Below are 17,012 nucleotides of genomic sequence, written 5' to 3'. Positions count from 1 at the left end.
TGGGCTCTGCATAGTGGTGAATGCTTCCCTCTGTGAGGGAGTCTCCCCAGCCCTGCTGAAAGAGGCAGTCATTAAACCACTTCTTTAAAAAACATCTTTGGGCCTGGCCAATATGGCCAACTATCGCCCAGTCTTGGGCAAGGTGACTGAGTGGGTGGTTGCTGAACAACTCCACGCACACCTGGAGGATGCGGACCATTTGGATCCCTTCCAGTTGGGATTCAGGCCTCATCATGGGACTGAAACCACCTTGGTCGTGCTGGTCGATGTTCTCCGACGGGTTAGGGACAAAGGTGAGAGCTGTTTCCTAGTTCTGCTGGATCTCTCAGCGGCCTTAACATCCTTCTGGACCGTCTAGAGGAGTGGGAGCTGGGGGCACTGTTATACAGAAAGTCGTGTTGGGGGATGAGTGTTCAGACCCCTGGGCTCTCACTTGTGGGGTGCCTCAGGGTTCCGTCCTCTCCCCCATGCTTTTTAATAATCTATATGAAGCCGCTGGGAGAGATCATCAGGGGGTTTGGGCTGGGTGTTCATCAATATGCAGATGATACCCAGCTCTACCTCTCTTTTAAATCAGAACCAGTGAAGGTGGTGAAGGTCCTGTGTGAGCGTCTGGAGGCAGTTGGAGGATGGATGGTGGCTAACAGATTGAGGTTGAATCCTGACAAGACAGAAGTACGGGACAGGGTGCGGGTGGGTGTGGGGGACTCCCTGGTCTGAATGGGATAACTGTGCCCCTGAAGGCCCAGGTGCGCAGCCTGGGAGTCATTTTGGACTCACAGCTGTCCATGGAGGCGCAGGTCAATTCTGTGTCCAGGGCAGCTGTCTACCAGCTCCATCTGGTACACAGGCTGAGACCCTACCTGCCCACAGACTGTCTCGGCAGAGTGGTGCATGCTCTGGTTATCTCCCGCTTGGACTACTGCAATGCGCTCTATGGGGGGCTACCTTTGAAAGTGCCCCGGAAACTGCAACTAATGCAGAATGAGTCAGCCAGACTGGTGACTGGGAGCGGCTGCCAAGACCATATAACACCAGTCCTGAAAGACCTACATTGGCTCCCAGTATGTTTCGGAGCACAATTCAAAGTGTTGGTGCTGACTTTTAAAGTCCTAAATGGCCTTGGTCCAGTATACCTGAAGGAGCGTCTCCACCCCCATCATTCAACCCGGACACTGAGGTCCAGCACTGAGGGCCTTCTGGCGGTTCCCTCACTGTGAGAAGTGAAGTTACAGGGAACCAGGCAGAGGGCCTTCTCGGTAGTGGCGCCCTCCCTGTGGAAGGAAATAAACAACTATTCGACTTTTAGAAGACATCTTTAGGGAAGTTTTTAATGTTTGAAGTTTTATTCTGTTTTTAATGTTTTGTTGAAAGCCACCCAGAGCAGCTGGGAAAACCCAGCCAAATGGGCGGAGTAGAATGTATGTATGTATGTTACCATTGGGAAAGGCACCTGACTGAGCAAGCAGGGAGGCAGTAAGTATAGCAGATGTGTGACTAAAAAAGCATTTATTTATTTATTTATTTATTAAATTTGTATACTGCCCTATCCCCGGAGGTCTCAGGGCGGTTCACAGAATAAAATCACAATATAAAAGCACAAAATACATAATCCAAATAAAAACAAGAACAACCCAATAGCCATGACAGCTGCCATCATGCATAGTTTGATCTTTAAATGGAAGCACCCTGAGGAAGGTCTCCTTTTCAAACTTCTAGGCAGATTTCTCAACAGAAACTCAGCTATAAGCATCTCTTACACCCTGACCCTCAGGGTCCCTTCCAACTCTACAATGCTATGGTTTTATTATATTTCATCATACTTAGGTCCAGTGGGTGGGGAAAGGTTCAGCTTTTGAATCTACATATGCCGATCAATTAAACTATCTTAATGAAAGGCATGGATTTAAATGGGAATCATTTGATTTGGCTGGATTTCCTCATATTGTTTTTCAGAAAATAATGGATTTTACTTTAGTATAATTAAAATAGCATGATGGTTACAATACAATGGAACAATGTTAATCCAGATTAAGCACATTTTCATGGTATTTTAATCTACAGTGGTGCCTCGCAAGACGAAATTAATTCGTTCTGTGAGTTTTTTCGTCTTGCGAATTTTTCGTCTTGTGAAGCAACCCAAAATCCAAAACCCCCCCAAAAAGTTTTAAAAGTTTAACTTACCAAATGGCTGCAAAATAAGTTTTGGAAAAGCTTCAAAAATCACTAAAGTCTTCAAGCAATGCACCCTGGGTATTAACGGTTTTAAGAAAAAGGAAACAAACTTGCAAGACGTTTTCATCTTGCGAAGCAAGCCCATAGGGAAATTCGTCTTGCGAAGCAACTCAAAAAACGAAAAACTCTTTCATCTTGTGAGTTTTTCGTCTTGCGAGGCATTCGTCTTGCAAGGTACCACTGTAGTTTGACTCAGTCTCTGGGTAACCAATGATTTATAAGTGCATTTGTTCAATGTCCTTTCAGGTTCCTCACCTTCAGAGTACAGTGGTACCTTGGTTACATATGCTTCAGGTTACATACGCTTCAGGTTACAGACTCCACTAACCCAGAAATAGTACCTCGGGTTAAGAACTTTGCTTCAGGATGAGAACAGAAAATGTGCTCCGGCGGTGCGGCAGCAGCAGGAGGCCCCCATTAGTTAAAGTGGTGCTTCAGGTTAAGAACAGTTTCAGCTTAAGAACAGACCTCTGGAACGAATTAAGTACTTAACCCGAGGTACCACTGTATGTTTCTTTCTTTTTAAAAAAAAAATAATGGCGCTCTTCATCTTGTCGTAGAAATGATGAAGTCCTGCTCCGTATGCAAGAATGTGTGATCCAAAGCTGCCATTTCCCATTTAGCAAGGCCCCAGTCAACTGCAACCTCCCAGAGTGAAGCAGAATGATGCTTAAATCATTTGAAGTACGGCTAACAGGTATAAACAGACTACAAATCAGAATGGCAGTGACCATTGACCATTTTGAAGAGATAATGCAGTTCCATATTTCCAGCAGCAGGAGCAACAGAGAATCTGGGAGGAGGAAGATGGATAAACCCATGTAGGAGAGTGCCATGCAAAATGTCTGGCTGGCACCCTAACCATGGGGCACAAAAACTGGCTCTCCACCCTGACAACCCTCAATGGTGTCTCTCTCAATGGGCTGCTCAGCAACTCCACAGTGAAGCAGAGCACTGTATAATCCAGTGTATGACCCCTTCCTTCAGAGACAGAGATGGTGATAGAAGTCTGGTGGTTGTACAGGAAAGGTGTCTTTTACCGATCCCTCTCTGGCTGTGTCTCAGCAGGCAAGGCCTGAGGTACCTGTCCAGAGACTTGTTCAGGTTCTGGTGAGCTGTATACCATAGATGTCACCATCACAGGTCCTCTCACGGTTTAGGCAAGTAGCTTCGGTGGAATTCTCTGCATCACGGACATTGTACTCTCCTTTTTTACAGGCTGTGGATTTGAGGTAGTAAATGACCCCAGCCATTCCTCCCAGGACCAACATGGTGGCAGCAGCAATTGCTATGACAGCAATAATGTAAAGCCAATGATCTGCAAAGGAGGAAGCAGAGTATTCTTAACAGCATATTCAGTGTGTTGCCTTACAAAAGGAAAGTTTTCTCCTCCAGGTGTTTCCCCATTCACTCAGCCTTCCCTCCTGCTGTTTTTCAACTTGCAGGCAGGGTGGGAAGAATGGCTGTCTGTATCTTTTCTCCTGCAAGTGGAAAAACAGCTGGGGGCGCATGTGATTTTGAACAGAAAAACAGAAAGAAAAAGGATAAAATGAACTCCCACTCTTCACCACCCAGCCATTCCTCTCCCATATATTTTCAGCTTCTGGTGACTGCATTTCATTTTTCTAAGAAGCGAGGCAGGAGATTGTACCCCCACTGTAACATTGTAGGCTTCTCCATACAACCTGTTGAGCATTCATTCTGATTTGCTCTGCACAAAGCTTACACAGAGGTTAGGTGATGTCTGGTCTTTGCTGAGCATTCATTCTGATTTGTTTCTGGGGAGGTTACATAACAATGAACATCCATCCAGATTTGCTTGCATGGTGTGTATACTCATCTATCACTTGCTATCCCCACACTTTTCAGTGCATTTTCCCGTCACTTTTCTAACCACAAAGAGTTTGTTTGTTTGTTTGCTTGCTTGCTTGCTTGCTTTAATAATAATAATAATTTATTGTTTGTACCCCGCTTATCGGACTGTGCTGCCCCGGCCACTCTGGGCAGCTTCCAACATATATAAAAACATAATAAAACATGAAACCTTAAAAAGCTTCCCTATATCTGCCTTCAGATGTCTTCTAAAGGTCATCTCCTTGACATCTGATGGGAGGGTGTTCCACAGGGTGGGCACCACTACCAAGAAGGCCTTCTGCCTGGTTCCCTGTAGTTTCACCTCTGTGAGAGAACTGCCAGAAGTGCTGCATCCCAGTGCCTGGGCTTAACGATGGTGGTGGAAATGCTCCTTCAGGTATACAAGGCCATTTAGGGCTTTAAAGGTCAGGACCAACACTTTGAATTGTGCTCATAAATGTACTGGGAACCAGTGTAGGTCTTTCAGTGTGATATGGTCCCAGTGGCTGCTCCCAGTTACTAGTCTAGCTGCCGCATTCTGGATTAGTTGTAGTTTCAAAGTAGTCCAAGTGGCAGATAACCAGGGCATGTACCACTCTGGTGAGACAGTGCACAGGCAGGTAGGGTCTCATCCTGCATACCAGATGGAGCTGCCCTGGACAGAGAATTAACCTGCGCATCCATGGACAGCTGAGTCCAGAATGACTCCCAGGCTGTGCACCTGGTCCTTTAGGGGCACAGTTACTCCATTCAGGACCAGGGAGTCCCCCACACCTGCCCACCCTCTGTCTTGTTGGGATTCATCTTCAATCTGTTAGCTGCCATCCATCACTTTTAAAAAGTGAATTTGTTGTGCTTTAATCCACTTTAATAGTGCAATCCTAAATTTCCAGTATGCAGATCTATGCCTGCTGTAAAATACTGACAGCCTAGTTTTCTTCCCCTGGCATAGATTTAAGCTTCCAGGACACACACCTGTTAAGCACTTGCACCTGCTGCTCACATAGTCTTGACTGACCTGCTCCTTTGCCAACACTCAGTTGGGGTGGATTGTCTAGCTCTGACTTCTAGCACTCAAGATGCAACCAAAAGGGCACGCAGTATTTCAAATCCTTTCTGCCATGGGGCCTCACCTTCCACCTTGATCTCCACCTGGCTGTGCTGCTGCCCATGCTTGTTGCTGGCTGTGCACTCATACACACCACTGTTCTGTCCATCTGCGCTGGCAACAGTCACTGTGCTGTTGTTGCCACCGTAGTTGAGGTTGGAGGCCTGAGGCACCTTCCAGGAGTAGCTGGCAGCTGGAGACCCATCCGCCTGGCAGGTGATGGTAAAGTTTTCTCCCCTTCTGATGGGTAAGGTACCACTGACAGCCAGAATGGAGATAACAGGCCTGTCTGGAAACAGAAGAGAAGGAGGCTTAAGGTCAGCCAGCAAACCCAAGAAGAGGCTACCTTTCTTTGCTCTTCATCACTGTAATATTTGGGTGCTGCTAGCAAGCTCAGTTGAAGAGTTACCAGGTGTAACTCAATTGATCACCCTAACTTTTCCATCTGAAGCACTTTCCCAGCCTGGAGAGGTATCAGTGGAAAACTCAGAGGGAGGGGAAATGAATAACTTGTGGTTTAGTCCACCTGGAATGCAATGTTGCATTGCAGTGTGGTGTTCCAGCAGCAATGCCTTCTGAAAATTTTGGAGAAATACCACCCACCAAAGAAAGCAACAGAAAATTGGACACTTGGAAAATTGAATACAGTCATACCTTGGGTTGAATATGCTTCATGTTGAGCACGTTCGAGTTGCGCTTCACAGCAACCCGGAAGTAACGGAGCGTGTTACTTCTGGGTTTTGCCACTCGTGCATACGCAGACGCTCAAAATGACATCACGCATATGCGCAGAAGTGGTGAAAAGCAACGTGCGTGTGCGCAGATGTGCCGACGCTAGTTATGTTTGCTTCTGGATGCGAACGGGGCTCCGGAATGGATCCTGTTCGCATCCTGATGTACCACTGTAATATTTTTGGGAAACTGGGCCAGGTCTTTGGTCCAGCCTTGGTTTAGACTGATGACTCACCTTTCAATTTTTGCTTCTCTCAGTTTCTACTTTTTCCAGTCTTATCTTAAGCTGAGCTCCACATTTCTGCATCAATTTGCATTTTTTAAGTCCTCATGAAAATTCTTCAGCAATTTAGTGCAATTTTATCCTCGTACACATGACTGTATGCTACTTGGCTTCATATGCACATATTTGCAAAGCAGTGTTCTCTAATAAATGCATTCATATGTTATCTTCATTAATATATGCATTTTTATGCCTAGTTTCCACATCTTTGTATAATTGGAGAATTGATTGGAGAACTGCATCACAAAATTTGGATACATGTGTCTTTTGTAGGATAGCTGTGTTTCACTTTGTGTACTGTTGCAGAAAGTGTGAATTAGGTATGTTCACATTAAAAAAAATTTAGTGAAACAAATTCCTTCACCTACTCACATTCCACTTGCACATTCACCAACCATCTCTCAGTTCCGTGGCCATTGGTGGCCTTGCATTGGTAGATGCCAGAGTCATTCCTGCTGACATTCCGTTCTCTGTAGAACTCCTCAATGCCTCCCTCCTTGGCACAAATGACCAGCGGGGTGGGAGTCCCATTGGCTTCACAGGCCAGCGAATGCAAAGTCCCCTCAAGCCAGGTCTGGTTGCTTGGGCAGCTGGACTCATCCATTTTAGGTTTGGCTGAAACACATTGATATAACAAGAAACTCCTCTTGACATAAGCAGGGTGAGCCTCTGTATGTACACAGCTGCCACCAAACTATGTCACAGAAGGCTACATTATCCACCAAACTATGCCTAAATTAATGCTCTGCAATGAGGGGGCTTGGTTTCAAAACAGATTTTGCATTGTTGCCATTTCAGTTGGCTATTTTGTAATCTTTCAGTTTAGGCTTCCAAAAATTTTGTGATAAATTATTAGCTAATATTAGCTCATCCTTGACATTTCAGATGGTGCCCTTCAGATATCATGGATTACAGATCCCATCAGCCCCTGAAACCACGGCCAATCGTGAAGGAAGATGGGAGTTGTAGTTAAAAACTGGAGGGCACCACATTGACTACCATGTTGGTGTTTAGTTGTTTAGTTGTGTCCGACTCTTTGTGACCCCCTGGACCAGAGCACGCCAATGGCTACAAGGACAAGTTTTTTCTGGTAAGGATTTCTGCACCAGACATTTTGGATGCCACTCTTGGATGCTTGGCTTAGGGTCAAAGCTAAAGTGTATCACTTAGGAACATAGAGATTTGGATACAGAAGGTTGAAATATACTGTATAACACATATGCAAGCAAACAAATTCCCCTCAAAGCGGCTCAAAACCTGGGAAACCTCCCAGACTACAGCATTCTTCTTCTTCCTCCTCACCTGGCAAAAAGGGAAGATCAACCCACCTGAAGTAGGTGGCAGGAGGGAAGTATAGACTCCTAGTGGAACAGGATGCCACCCAGCTTAACCAAGGACTAGGGCCAGTTCTCATGCCAGGTGAGGGTGAGGGGGTGACTGGCTTGATGTGTTGCTTCTCCAGAGACCACAACCAACACTCACTTTCCACTGTAACCACAACTGCCTTAGCCACTGTCCCAAGCCGGTTTGTGGCATTGCACCAGAAGGTTCCATTGTAGAGTGGGATCCCTTGTCCTTGGCTAAGGAAGTATGTCATGCCATCTTTGGTGCATGTAACCTCTGGAGGCGGAATCCCCTCAGCTTTACAGATAAAGGAGGGCAGCGCCCCCTCCACCAAGATCCAGTTACTTGGACAGCTAGATTCATCCATTTCTGGTTTATCTGAAATGTTAAGAGAGACAGGGACATTTTGCAAGAATTCCTAGACAGATTTTTGTGGCAGCTGGGGAAGCAGTTCTTTCTGGAGTTAGTGAACTTGAAAAACCACCAGCTGGGGCAAAAACTATAAACATGTTGCATAAGAAACACTCACCCATTAAGGAGGCAAGTTCAGAACAGATGGTGAAGCCAAGCTGCTGGAGGTGTGGTCAGGGGAGATTTCCCAAGAGCCACATAGAGTGGGCTGCCTTTGGCACCCAGGCCTGAGGATCTCCCCTCCATGCCATGCCTCTTTGTAATGGAGCTGAAACTAAAACAGGCCTCTGCCTTGCCAGTGTGCCTCAACCCTTTGCCCCAGGAGGCCACAAACTCCCTGCCTATTGCTACTCCACAGTTTTAGGCTTGATCTTTAAAGAGGAACAATGGTAGGAACTAATCATAAGCCAGCTGAAAAAAAGAGTTAGGGCTGTTCTGATGAACAGGCTTCAATTTCAATATTCACTTTAAAGAAATTATATTCAAAGCAATGAAATAAATTACACACCCATTCACGCCCAAATTCTCCCATTTCTAAGCATTTGTGTTTTTTCCTACTGCTAGTCAGCCTTTGGTGGCTTTTGCTGCTTCTTGTTGGCATTTTCCTTCCTCTGTCTTCTTTCGCAGCCCTCAGCTTCATTTTGCCACACTGTCATTTAGTAGAACTTTGTTCCAAAGAGCCCACAATCTCATCATGTCAGGTATGCCATTAACAACAGGACTAAGCCACTCTGTGGGTCAGTGAGGACTGTGAGGGCAAAAAAAAGCCAAATGGAGGAAGGACAAAGGCATTAAAACAGCAGTCAGAAGCTGCTTGCACCAAGAGCCAGAAATCAGCTAAAACAAGAAGCACTCATGAAAAAAACAACACAGAACGATGCAACTTTGTTTGGCTGGGTCCTGAAAGCAGCCACTCAAAAACCTACCAGCATGGCCTCCCCATTTGACAGAAGGTCAGGGCTCACTTACACTCCACTTGAATGCTCACAGTTCTGGTGCTGGAGCCATGCACATTTGTGGCTGTGCAGAGGTAGGTGCCGGCATAGTCTCTGGTGACACTCTGGAGATGCCCAGGGCTGTACGTCACACCATCCTTAATGCACTCAATGGTTGGCTCTGGCTCTCCCCCAGCAGAGCAGGTGAACATTTGCTCTGTCCCTGATGTCCAGATCCAGCTATGGGGGCAACTCAAATCATTCATCTCAGGCCCATCTAGAAGACAGGGAGAAAAATAGAATCTGATTTTACAGTGGTAATTATGGTAGGATAACACAACCCTGCTAGTGGCTCACAGTTGCGGCAGCCAGAGGAACTGCTTGACAATTCCCGCTGAAGACATATGGGCCTCAACAGAGCAAAAAATATACCCTCCTATACTTCTTACGTTTCTGGTGGGAACTTGATCACCTTTTGCCACTATAAAGCTAGACAAATTTTATGGTCAGTTGTCTACTCTTACATTCTGTTAAAACCTGTGGGATTAAAGTATGGATCATCTGCACATGCCTAGTTGCTGCTTCTGCTTGGATTCTTCATCATCAGCTGCACACATCATGCATGCAAGGTGCAAGTTGCACTTACACTCAACTCTGCTTGTGACCATCTTGCTGCTTGATCCATGTGCATTGGTAGCGTTGCAGTGATAAACACCAGCATGGCTTTGTGTGATGTTCTGCAATTTGTTGGAATTGTACACTTTACCATCTTTCATGCAGGAAACATCTGGAACTGGGACCCCATGAGCTTGGCAAATGAAATCCAGTTGGCTGCCTTCAACCCAAGTTTGGTTACTTGGGCAGTCAGACTCACTCAGCTGAGGCCCGTCTGCAAGAGAGAGAAGATGGACAATACATCTACTGAAAGCTGGGCAGGAATAACTTGTCTTACACCAAAAAGCAGCCCAAATGACCCCATGGTCTTATAATTAAGGATGTGGCCTCAGGTGACAGCCAAGGCCAGGGAGGAGGATGAGTTGATCAAGTCTGTGTCTACCACACTGCCAGCTGAAGAACCTGAGTCTGGCAGCTTTGAACCTGCAGATCTTGGACCAGGACTTTAAGAGACCAGGGCCAGGGGACAAATGCAGCCCTGCAGGCCTCTCCACCCAGCTCTCTTTCTCTTCTCCCCAGGCCAACTTCCTGGAGTATTTAGCCTGGCCAAAATGTATACTCCCCCCCCCAACCCAGAGTATACTTGAGCCCTGCTCATGCTTCTTGCTTGCTTGGGTGGAGGACTGAGAGGGGCATGAGAAGGTGCGTGGAAACCGGCATACTAGACAAAGGTAAAATGGTGTTCACCATTCAGTACACTTTTGCTTCTGGTCTCATCCAGCACTGGCTTGCCTAGAATGGGATGTAACCCTAGGGCTGAAAAGCCCCCCCCCCCAGTAGTAGATGGTCCGTCCGTCCGTCCGTCCAAAGTCTGAGCAGCCAACTACCTCCCACTCCATAGCTCCTGCCCAGTGGTCAAAGGAACAAGCAAGGCAAGAAGCAGAGAAGCACTCACGGGCAGGCAAGCGAGCGGCCACTTCAGAAGCCAGGCTCCTTGGGCAGGAGGGGGAAGCAGGGTGTGCACAAGGCTTCTGCCAAGCTTGAGCAGGTTGCTCACTGAGGGCTCTCCAAGGTGCTGCCACACCGTGAGCTCCTGCTTGAGATCAAGACCCAGTAGGCTGTTCCACCTGACATACGTGATGCTAAATTCAGAGCCATTGTCCCCAGGTGGCTAGCTTGGACCCCATTCTTGCTTGCCTCACATAGCTCATAACACAGAAATTTCACTTACATTCCACGTAGATGGTGACTGTTCTGGTGATGGAGCCGAGCTCATTAGTGGCAGTGCAGTTATAGATGCCGGTTTGGGTCCGGTTAACCCGTTCCTCTTTTTCCATGTTGTGAGCCACACCTTCTTTGGAGCAAACCACAGTTGGCTTGGGGTTCCCCTCAGCCAGGCAGTGTAAGGTTTGGTGTGTCCCCTCTACCCACGTATGGTTGCTGGGACAAGTGGACTCATCCATTTCCGGCACATCTGCAATGTGCAGAGGGAACACACACATTGGTTGAGGCTCTTCTCTCTTTGGGTAAGAAATAAAGGGGGGGAGGTTTAATGTTGGAGAATGTTGGTCTGGAACATTTGGGTGGTGTTGGGCAGATGGTTACTTAAGCCTCATTGGTACAGGCAAGTGTATGTGAGAATGTTTTAAGAAAAGCTGGGCCTTGCATGAGGCAGATCAGGTGACTGCCTTAGGCAGCTGGTTGTCATAAAAGGGGGAGCAACCCAAGGTAGTTGCCCCACTCTGCCTTGTGGCTGAGCCGGCCTTGCCTGTTATGTTTTCGGCTTCAGATATCAAAAAATCCTGGGCTGACTCTGGTTTCAGAATTTTATTGTCACAAGCCACCTCACAAGTGGACTCTTTGTTATTGCATTTGCAATAGTTCAAGATAAAACCTATTTTGGAAAGAAACTACTTTTGCCATTTTATGGGTCTTTATTGTTTGTTTACAGATAGTTGCCTTGGTGATATTATCTTGTGTCAGATTCAGTATTCATTGAATCACCACCATTGTATTGTTATACTCTGTGGGGATTATGGCGAGAGTTCATCTGTTTGTATTTACAGATAGAGAATAGAGGATAGAGGATAGAGAGAGAAAATAACATCTAAACTAACTTATTTGAATTTGGGATATGACAATATGACCAATGGCGGGTCTTAACGTATTAATACTCACAGAAAACGTTTGAGAATGCATTTACATGCAGTTTGGCTTAATGAATATTTAAAAGTAGAACACATTCTTCGAGGCTGACGCTTACAAAAGGCACCAACCCTCTTAAGGACGATGAAGCATTTTGTAGGGAGCGGTCATTAATTCTTAACAAATGCTTGTTTGACCTAATGTTACTCATTATAGTAGCTGCGGTAAATGAGACAGAAAAGTTGGAGGGATGTATCAAGACACTCTAAGACTCATTAAAGCAGGAGCAAGAGGTCGATACTCTTGCAACAAAGATGAAAGAACTTGATATCAATATCAAACAGTAGTCAGAGCAGATTAATGAATTTAAAAAGTCAAAATTCTTAAGAGATCAACACAATTACAACAACAAGCAGGTGTACTGGTGGTTTAATAAGGGAACTACAAATTTCAAGAAAATCACTTGGTATGATGCTACAACTTTGAATTCTGATTAGGACACATCAGAGCCAGCCTTATGTCAGGAGATGAGGGACTTGGGGTTCAACATAATGCTGGTGGAGGCAACTCATCCTTGAGAGCTATGTGTAGACCTAATACCAGAGCTTTTAAGAAGGAAGCAACTACACCTCAGTGTTCAAATTTTCACTCCCGCTCATTGAGGATGTACCACAGGTAGCAGTAATTAATTTGTCCTCTAAGCCACTTACAGCTATAGAAACTGAAGTATTGAATCTGGGATTATCCTTTGCCCCCACTCCACAATATAACTCTTTTCATTTTTTTAAAAAAATGATATTTATTGAAAAAAGAGTTTTTTTTAAAGAATTACACAAAGGAAAAAACAAGACAGAAAAATAAAAATAAAAATAAAAAAATAAAACCATCATTCTCCAATTCTCCACTTTCAATACCTTCTTTCCTTGACCTCCTCCTCCTCCCTTTTCCTGTATCCTGTTTTATAATAATCACAGCAAATCCTTTCCATAATTCATAGTATTCTGTCATCACATTACCTTGATCTATTTTCATCTTATCTTATAGAAAACCTTAAAGTTTAAAACTTAAATCTTAATTTTTACCAACTTCTCCTAAACCATAACATTCTTACCTAGTTCTTTACACATTTTTATAAGAGCCAAATAGTTTCATTTCAACATTTTCCTAACATTCATCAATTTTATAAAACAGTCCTAATGATAAAAATAAAAGAAAAAAGCAATCCAGTCTTCATCCAACGTCCCTTCCTCCTGGTCCCGGGTTTTGTCAGTCCTTTTTATCCTATTAATCTAGCACATTAACCTGGCAATCTTATATCCGAGGCCCTCAAGTCTCTTCCATGTCCCTTTCGTACCTCTTCTTTATATTTCCCTTTTATTCATGGGAACTCCAGCTTGGTAGTGTTTTTGACCCTTTTCAGCAAGACGATCCCTTTTCCACAGTCCAGGATAGTTGAGAGCCCCCACAGCTCCAAACATCTGACGGCCCCTTTCCAGACTTGAAAAGTCCAAATCTCCCTGTAAAGGGGGGTCTATCCAACCCCCCATTTCCAAACCAAACCAGATTTTATCTTTCCAAGTCTGATTTTTTCCAAGTTCATTTATCAAATCCAAGAGTTTATATTCCTGCTGGGCCGCAGCTCCCTCCGTCTCTGGCGCCCAAGTTTCAGCAAGGTCCTCTTCTTTCAGTTGTTCTGTCATGGCACACTCCTGTTTTGATTCCTGGGTGGGCTCCATATAGTTTCCCCCTACCTGTTCAAAGGTTCTGGCCGCATTAGTCATGAAATCCGTCTTCTGACTTAACTGATCCAATAGGGCATTTATTTTACAGAAAGCACCCAACAGTGCTTCTGAAGACATTGTCCTACAAGGTCACAAATCCTTTCCCACACTTGTAATCAGTGACAGCTGCAAGTTCCCAGGAATTAGTTACAATTTCACGGTTCCCCACTAGGGGGGAAAACTTCTGGTTGTTCTTTTTCTTGAAAACAATAGCAACAAAGTTTCTTTTTTAAGATATTTTGTCCATATTTGTTCTTTTAAAAGACGAAGGGAAACAATGGAGTCACAATGTTTCTCTTCTTTTAACTATCTGTCAAAGACATTTGTTTCTGGTCAATGAGCTTCAAACGTCAATTCTGACACCCCGCTCCAGGGTCAGGACGGTGGAAAATTACTTTGCTTTAGATTCACTTCTGCAGGTTTAAGCAGCTCAGAAAAGGTCCCCCTTCTTCCCCTGCTACCAAAGGGGGGTTCAGTGATTTTAAATGATGAAAGTTGATCCTTTAAAAGTGATTTTTAAGGCTCTAGTTTGCGCTGTCTTTGCTTTGTTCTGACTACGAGGAAACGGGAGGGGTGACTTCCTGTTTAAACCTTCCCGTTTCAGTACCAAATTAGGGTTAATTTTAAAGTCCAAATTCCTTTTTATTTCGCCAGTTCTTATTTGAAGTCCAAATATTCAATGTTCCAGTACTCACGGTTGGTTGTTTTAAATGCCAAATTGTCCCAGGAAAAGGGCAGCGCTCTCCGGCAACGACTATGCGGCTTCGCTCCGCAGAAAAAGCGATTGACTCACAGCACCGCGCCACTTCCCCCTCTTCGCTTCGGAGCCCGTTTGTGGGTTCCTTTGTGGATTGGGGGGGGGGCGCTAAGGGTGCCCGCCGAGTCCCACGGTCACAGGCTTCATCTGCCTGTGATTTCCAGAAGGGTCCCCGCTACGCCGCAGCGGAAAGACCCGTTTCATGCGGAGCTAGTCCCTCCAATTCAGAGGGAGTCCGCCATTGCCAGTGGCGCCACCCCGGAAGTCTCACTGATGCCATGCCCACCCCCCCATCACCAGCCCCAGTCCCAGGAGTCCTTGACACAGCCACTATGGCATATAATCACATTTTATTGGCTCTTCCTGACTGGCGGGAAACTGCAAATGAGTTAAGTCTGTCTCCTTTTCTCCTTCTGGCTGTTAAATTCTGTGAACACTGTCTTATTATCACTGCATGTGAAGCAGCAGTGGCAGGGGGAGTGTGATAGGCCTTGCTGGATTTCTGTTTTTGCAGCAGTCTGCAAGTGTCAGAGTGTCCTGGCACCCGCTGAAAGAGCAGTTAGGCTGGCATCCAAGCAGCTTGCAGTTGTGGCAAGGGGGCAAGAGGAAGAACAGTATCACTGGGGAAAGGTATGACCCCGGCTGCATACCAGGGGTGCCATCTTGCGGGGGACTGAGGGCCCCCCAAATTTTCAAGGAGGGGACAGCCCCCTCAAAATTCTGTGGTGGCTGTGCACACCTCATGCATGCACACCATGCAGCATGTGCGACTGACATCAGCGTGTTGCACAGTGTGTGCACATGGTATGAACACATTGCACAGGGTGCTGACATTAGTTGCACATGCCCTGCAGTGCTGGCACCCTCACTTGCAGGGATAAGCCAGCATGCTTGCTGGATGCACACAGTACATTTAACGCACATTACACACCATAATTATAAAGCACATTTTCCACCCTCCAAAAGACCTATGTTTAAGTGCCCAAAGTGCACCACATACATTGCCTCAGCAAACTGTGGCTGTGTACACCCCATTCATTTAAAGCATATCTCCCTCCCCCTAAAGGAACTGGAGTTTATGAAGAAGCTGGGAATTGTAGCTCTGTGAGGGGTAAACTGTGGTTCCCGGATTCTTTGTGGGTGGGTGTGTACATCGTCCCAATCTGTTTCTGAGGTCTGGCTGCATAAGCCATTCAAGTGGCAGCAGTGAAGCAGAAAACAATAGGAAAGGGCTGTCATAAGACCACCTGTGGTATCACAGAAGATGCTGTGGGATTCACTTTTCAGGTGACACAGGGCAGGTGCCAGAGGTGGCAAAATGCCTCAGGCTAGGCAAGTTTGGGAAGGCCTGGTTCTTCTGGTTGTGGAGGTAGAAAGCTGTTCAAGCCCTGCTTTCCTCCATATTCAGCAAATATGGAGAAAGGTGCAACCACGTTTTTCTCTAGCTCACCAGGTGGATCTCTACCCCGACGTCTCCCACCTCATAGACCCCTTATGCCTCCTGTTCAAGTCTTCTGGAGATGTGGGGCAGGCATTCACACATGTGACCTCTGACCTTGCAGTTTGAAAACAGCATTGCTGCTTGAAAGACACAGCTGTATGGATCTGCTGCTGCATCTCATATACAGTGTATATATTATGTTTTTACCATAAAAAGAGCAAAACCAAACATTATTGGAAGGGAAGTTCTATACTCACAGAAGACAGTAAGATTGGCAGACGTCTGCTTAAGGATGGTCTCACCACCAATCCCCCATTCTGCTTCACATATGAATTCCCTCTCATTATCTTCCTTCTCAGCTATAAGGGTGGACTGCAGAGAGAGCTGGTTGCCAGACACCAGGGTCCTTCCAGAAGCAATTTTGATTTGAAGAGAAATGCCGGGTGGCTGAGTATCAGAAGAATTGCATATAATGGTCACAGAATCATTCACAAGAGTCTGAGATGGAAAGATCTTCAAGGAAGGCTCAGGGAAACCTGCAGTTGCCACGAAGAAGATTGTTATTTGTATAACTACTCAAAAATGCTCCCTCTGGTTTCCAGCTAGATGCTGGTGAGCGGGAGTGTTTGTTTTGAGCTCTCTGGCTGTCTAGTGCCAACTGGAAGCTACCGGTACGTCAAAATGTCAAATGCCAGCCATTATCTGAGAAGTCTGTGGCCATAAAGCTGCTCTAAAATGAAGATGCCCTTAGAGGGAAACTAGACGGGGTGGTTAAATGTGTGGTGTCCACCAAAACCAGCTTTCACATGCCTTCACCTCCTCCAATTTACAATGCCATGAACCTTCCACGTTTCCCAGCTTCATTTCATATCATTGGCTGCCAAACAAAAAACAAGGTCCATTTTTCTAAATCAGGAGCAAGGAAGCCTTTTTATCCCATGGGACATATTTCCTTATGTTCCTGGGCCCACATCATGCCAGCTTTGGGCGAAGCCAGAGGCAAAAGTGGGCGGACCAATGCATGGACAATGCAAGAGGCTGCATTTCCAGCCACACAGAAGTCCAAGGCTTCTACACTCACATCTTTCCATCCTCCTGTGAGGCAAGCAAAAGACGTCATCACAGTGCAAGTTCCAGCAAGACCAAAAGGCACGAGAAGGGTTCGATGTGGAGGTGCTAAAGGGTGTGGCCTGGGGGGGGTCTGAAAGCCAGGCAGAGAGGTCTGGACAGCTCCTTTTTGGGAACACAGCCAACCACATATTTATCATGACGCCTGGTTTGTTTAGACCTCAAGGGTCCAGATCCAGAAAGTCTTTTTTGCTGCCTCCTCTAAATGAGAAATGAATAACTAGGAAAACTTGAATGGTAATG

At 45.8% G+C, this 17,012-nt stretch overlaps 1 protein-coding gene across 4 annotated transcripts in view; it reads right to left on the bottom strand.

Annotated features, from left to right (window-relative positions):
* Window positions 1-2,766: 2,766 nt before the first annotated feature.
* The window catches only part of ICAM5 (intercellular adhesion molecule 5), a 28,932-nt gene continuing 14,686 nt past the window's right edge, over window positions 2,767-17,012 (bottom strand). For 3 of the 4 annotated variants that reach the window (XM_080988446.1, XM_080988445.1, XM_080988447.1), the window contains 8 exons: window positions 15,899-16,177; window positions 10,749-10,991; window positions 9,549-9,791; window positions 8,937-9,179; window positions 7,695-7,934; window positions 6,585-6,827; window positions 5,223-5,486; window positions 2,767-3,553 (listed from right to left, as the gene is read on the bottom strand). In XM_080988446.1, coding sequence (XP_080844572.1) covers window positions 3,336-3,553; window positions 5,223-5,486; window positions 6,585-6,827; window positions 7,695-7,934; window positions 8,937-9,179; window positions 9,549-9,791; window positions 10,749-10,991; window positions 15,899-16,177 — 1,973 coding nt within the window. In that variant the 3' untranslated portion in view covers window positions 2,767-3,335. Of the gene's footprint in view, window positions 3,554-5,107; window positions 5,487-6,584; window positions 6,828-7,694; window positions 7,935-8,936; window positions 9,180-9,548; window positions 9,792-10,748; window positions 10,992-15,898; window positions 16,178-17,012 lie in introns of all 4 variants that reach the window. The other variant, XR_013981128.1, reaches the window with a different exon arrangement.

The sequence above is a fragment of the Podarcis pityusensis genome, assembly GCF_964106645.2.
Source record: "Podarcis pityusensis genome assembly, chromosome: 17".
In the NCBI taxonomy this organism is placed as follows: Eukaryota; Metazoa; Chordata; class Lepidosauria; order Squamata; family Lacertidae; genus Podarcis; species Podarcis pityusensis.
Note: the sequence above shows the minus strand (reverse complement) of the source record. Positions and strands in the feature narration are given on the sequence as shown.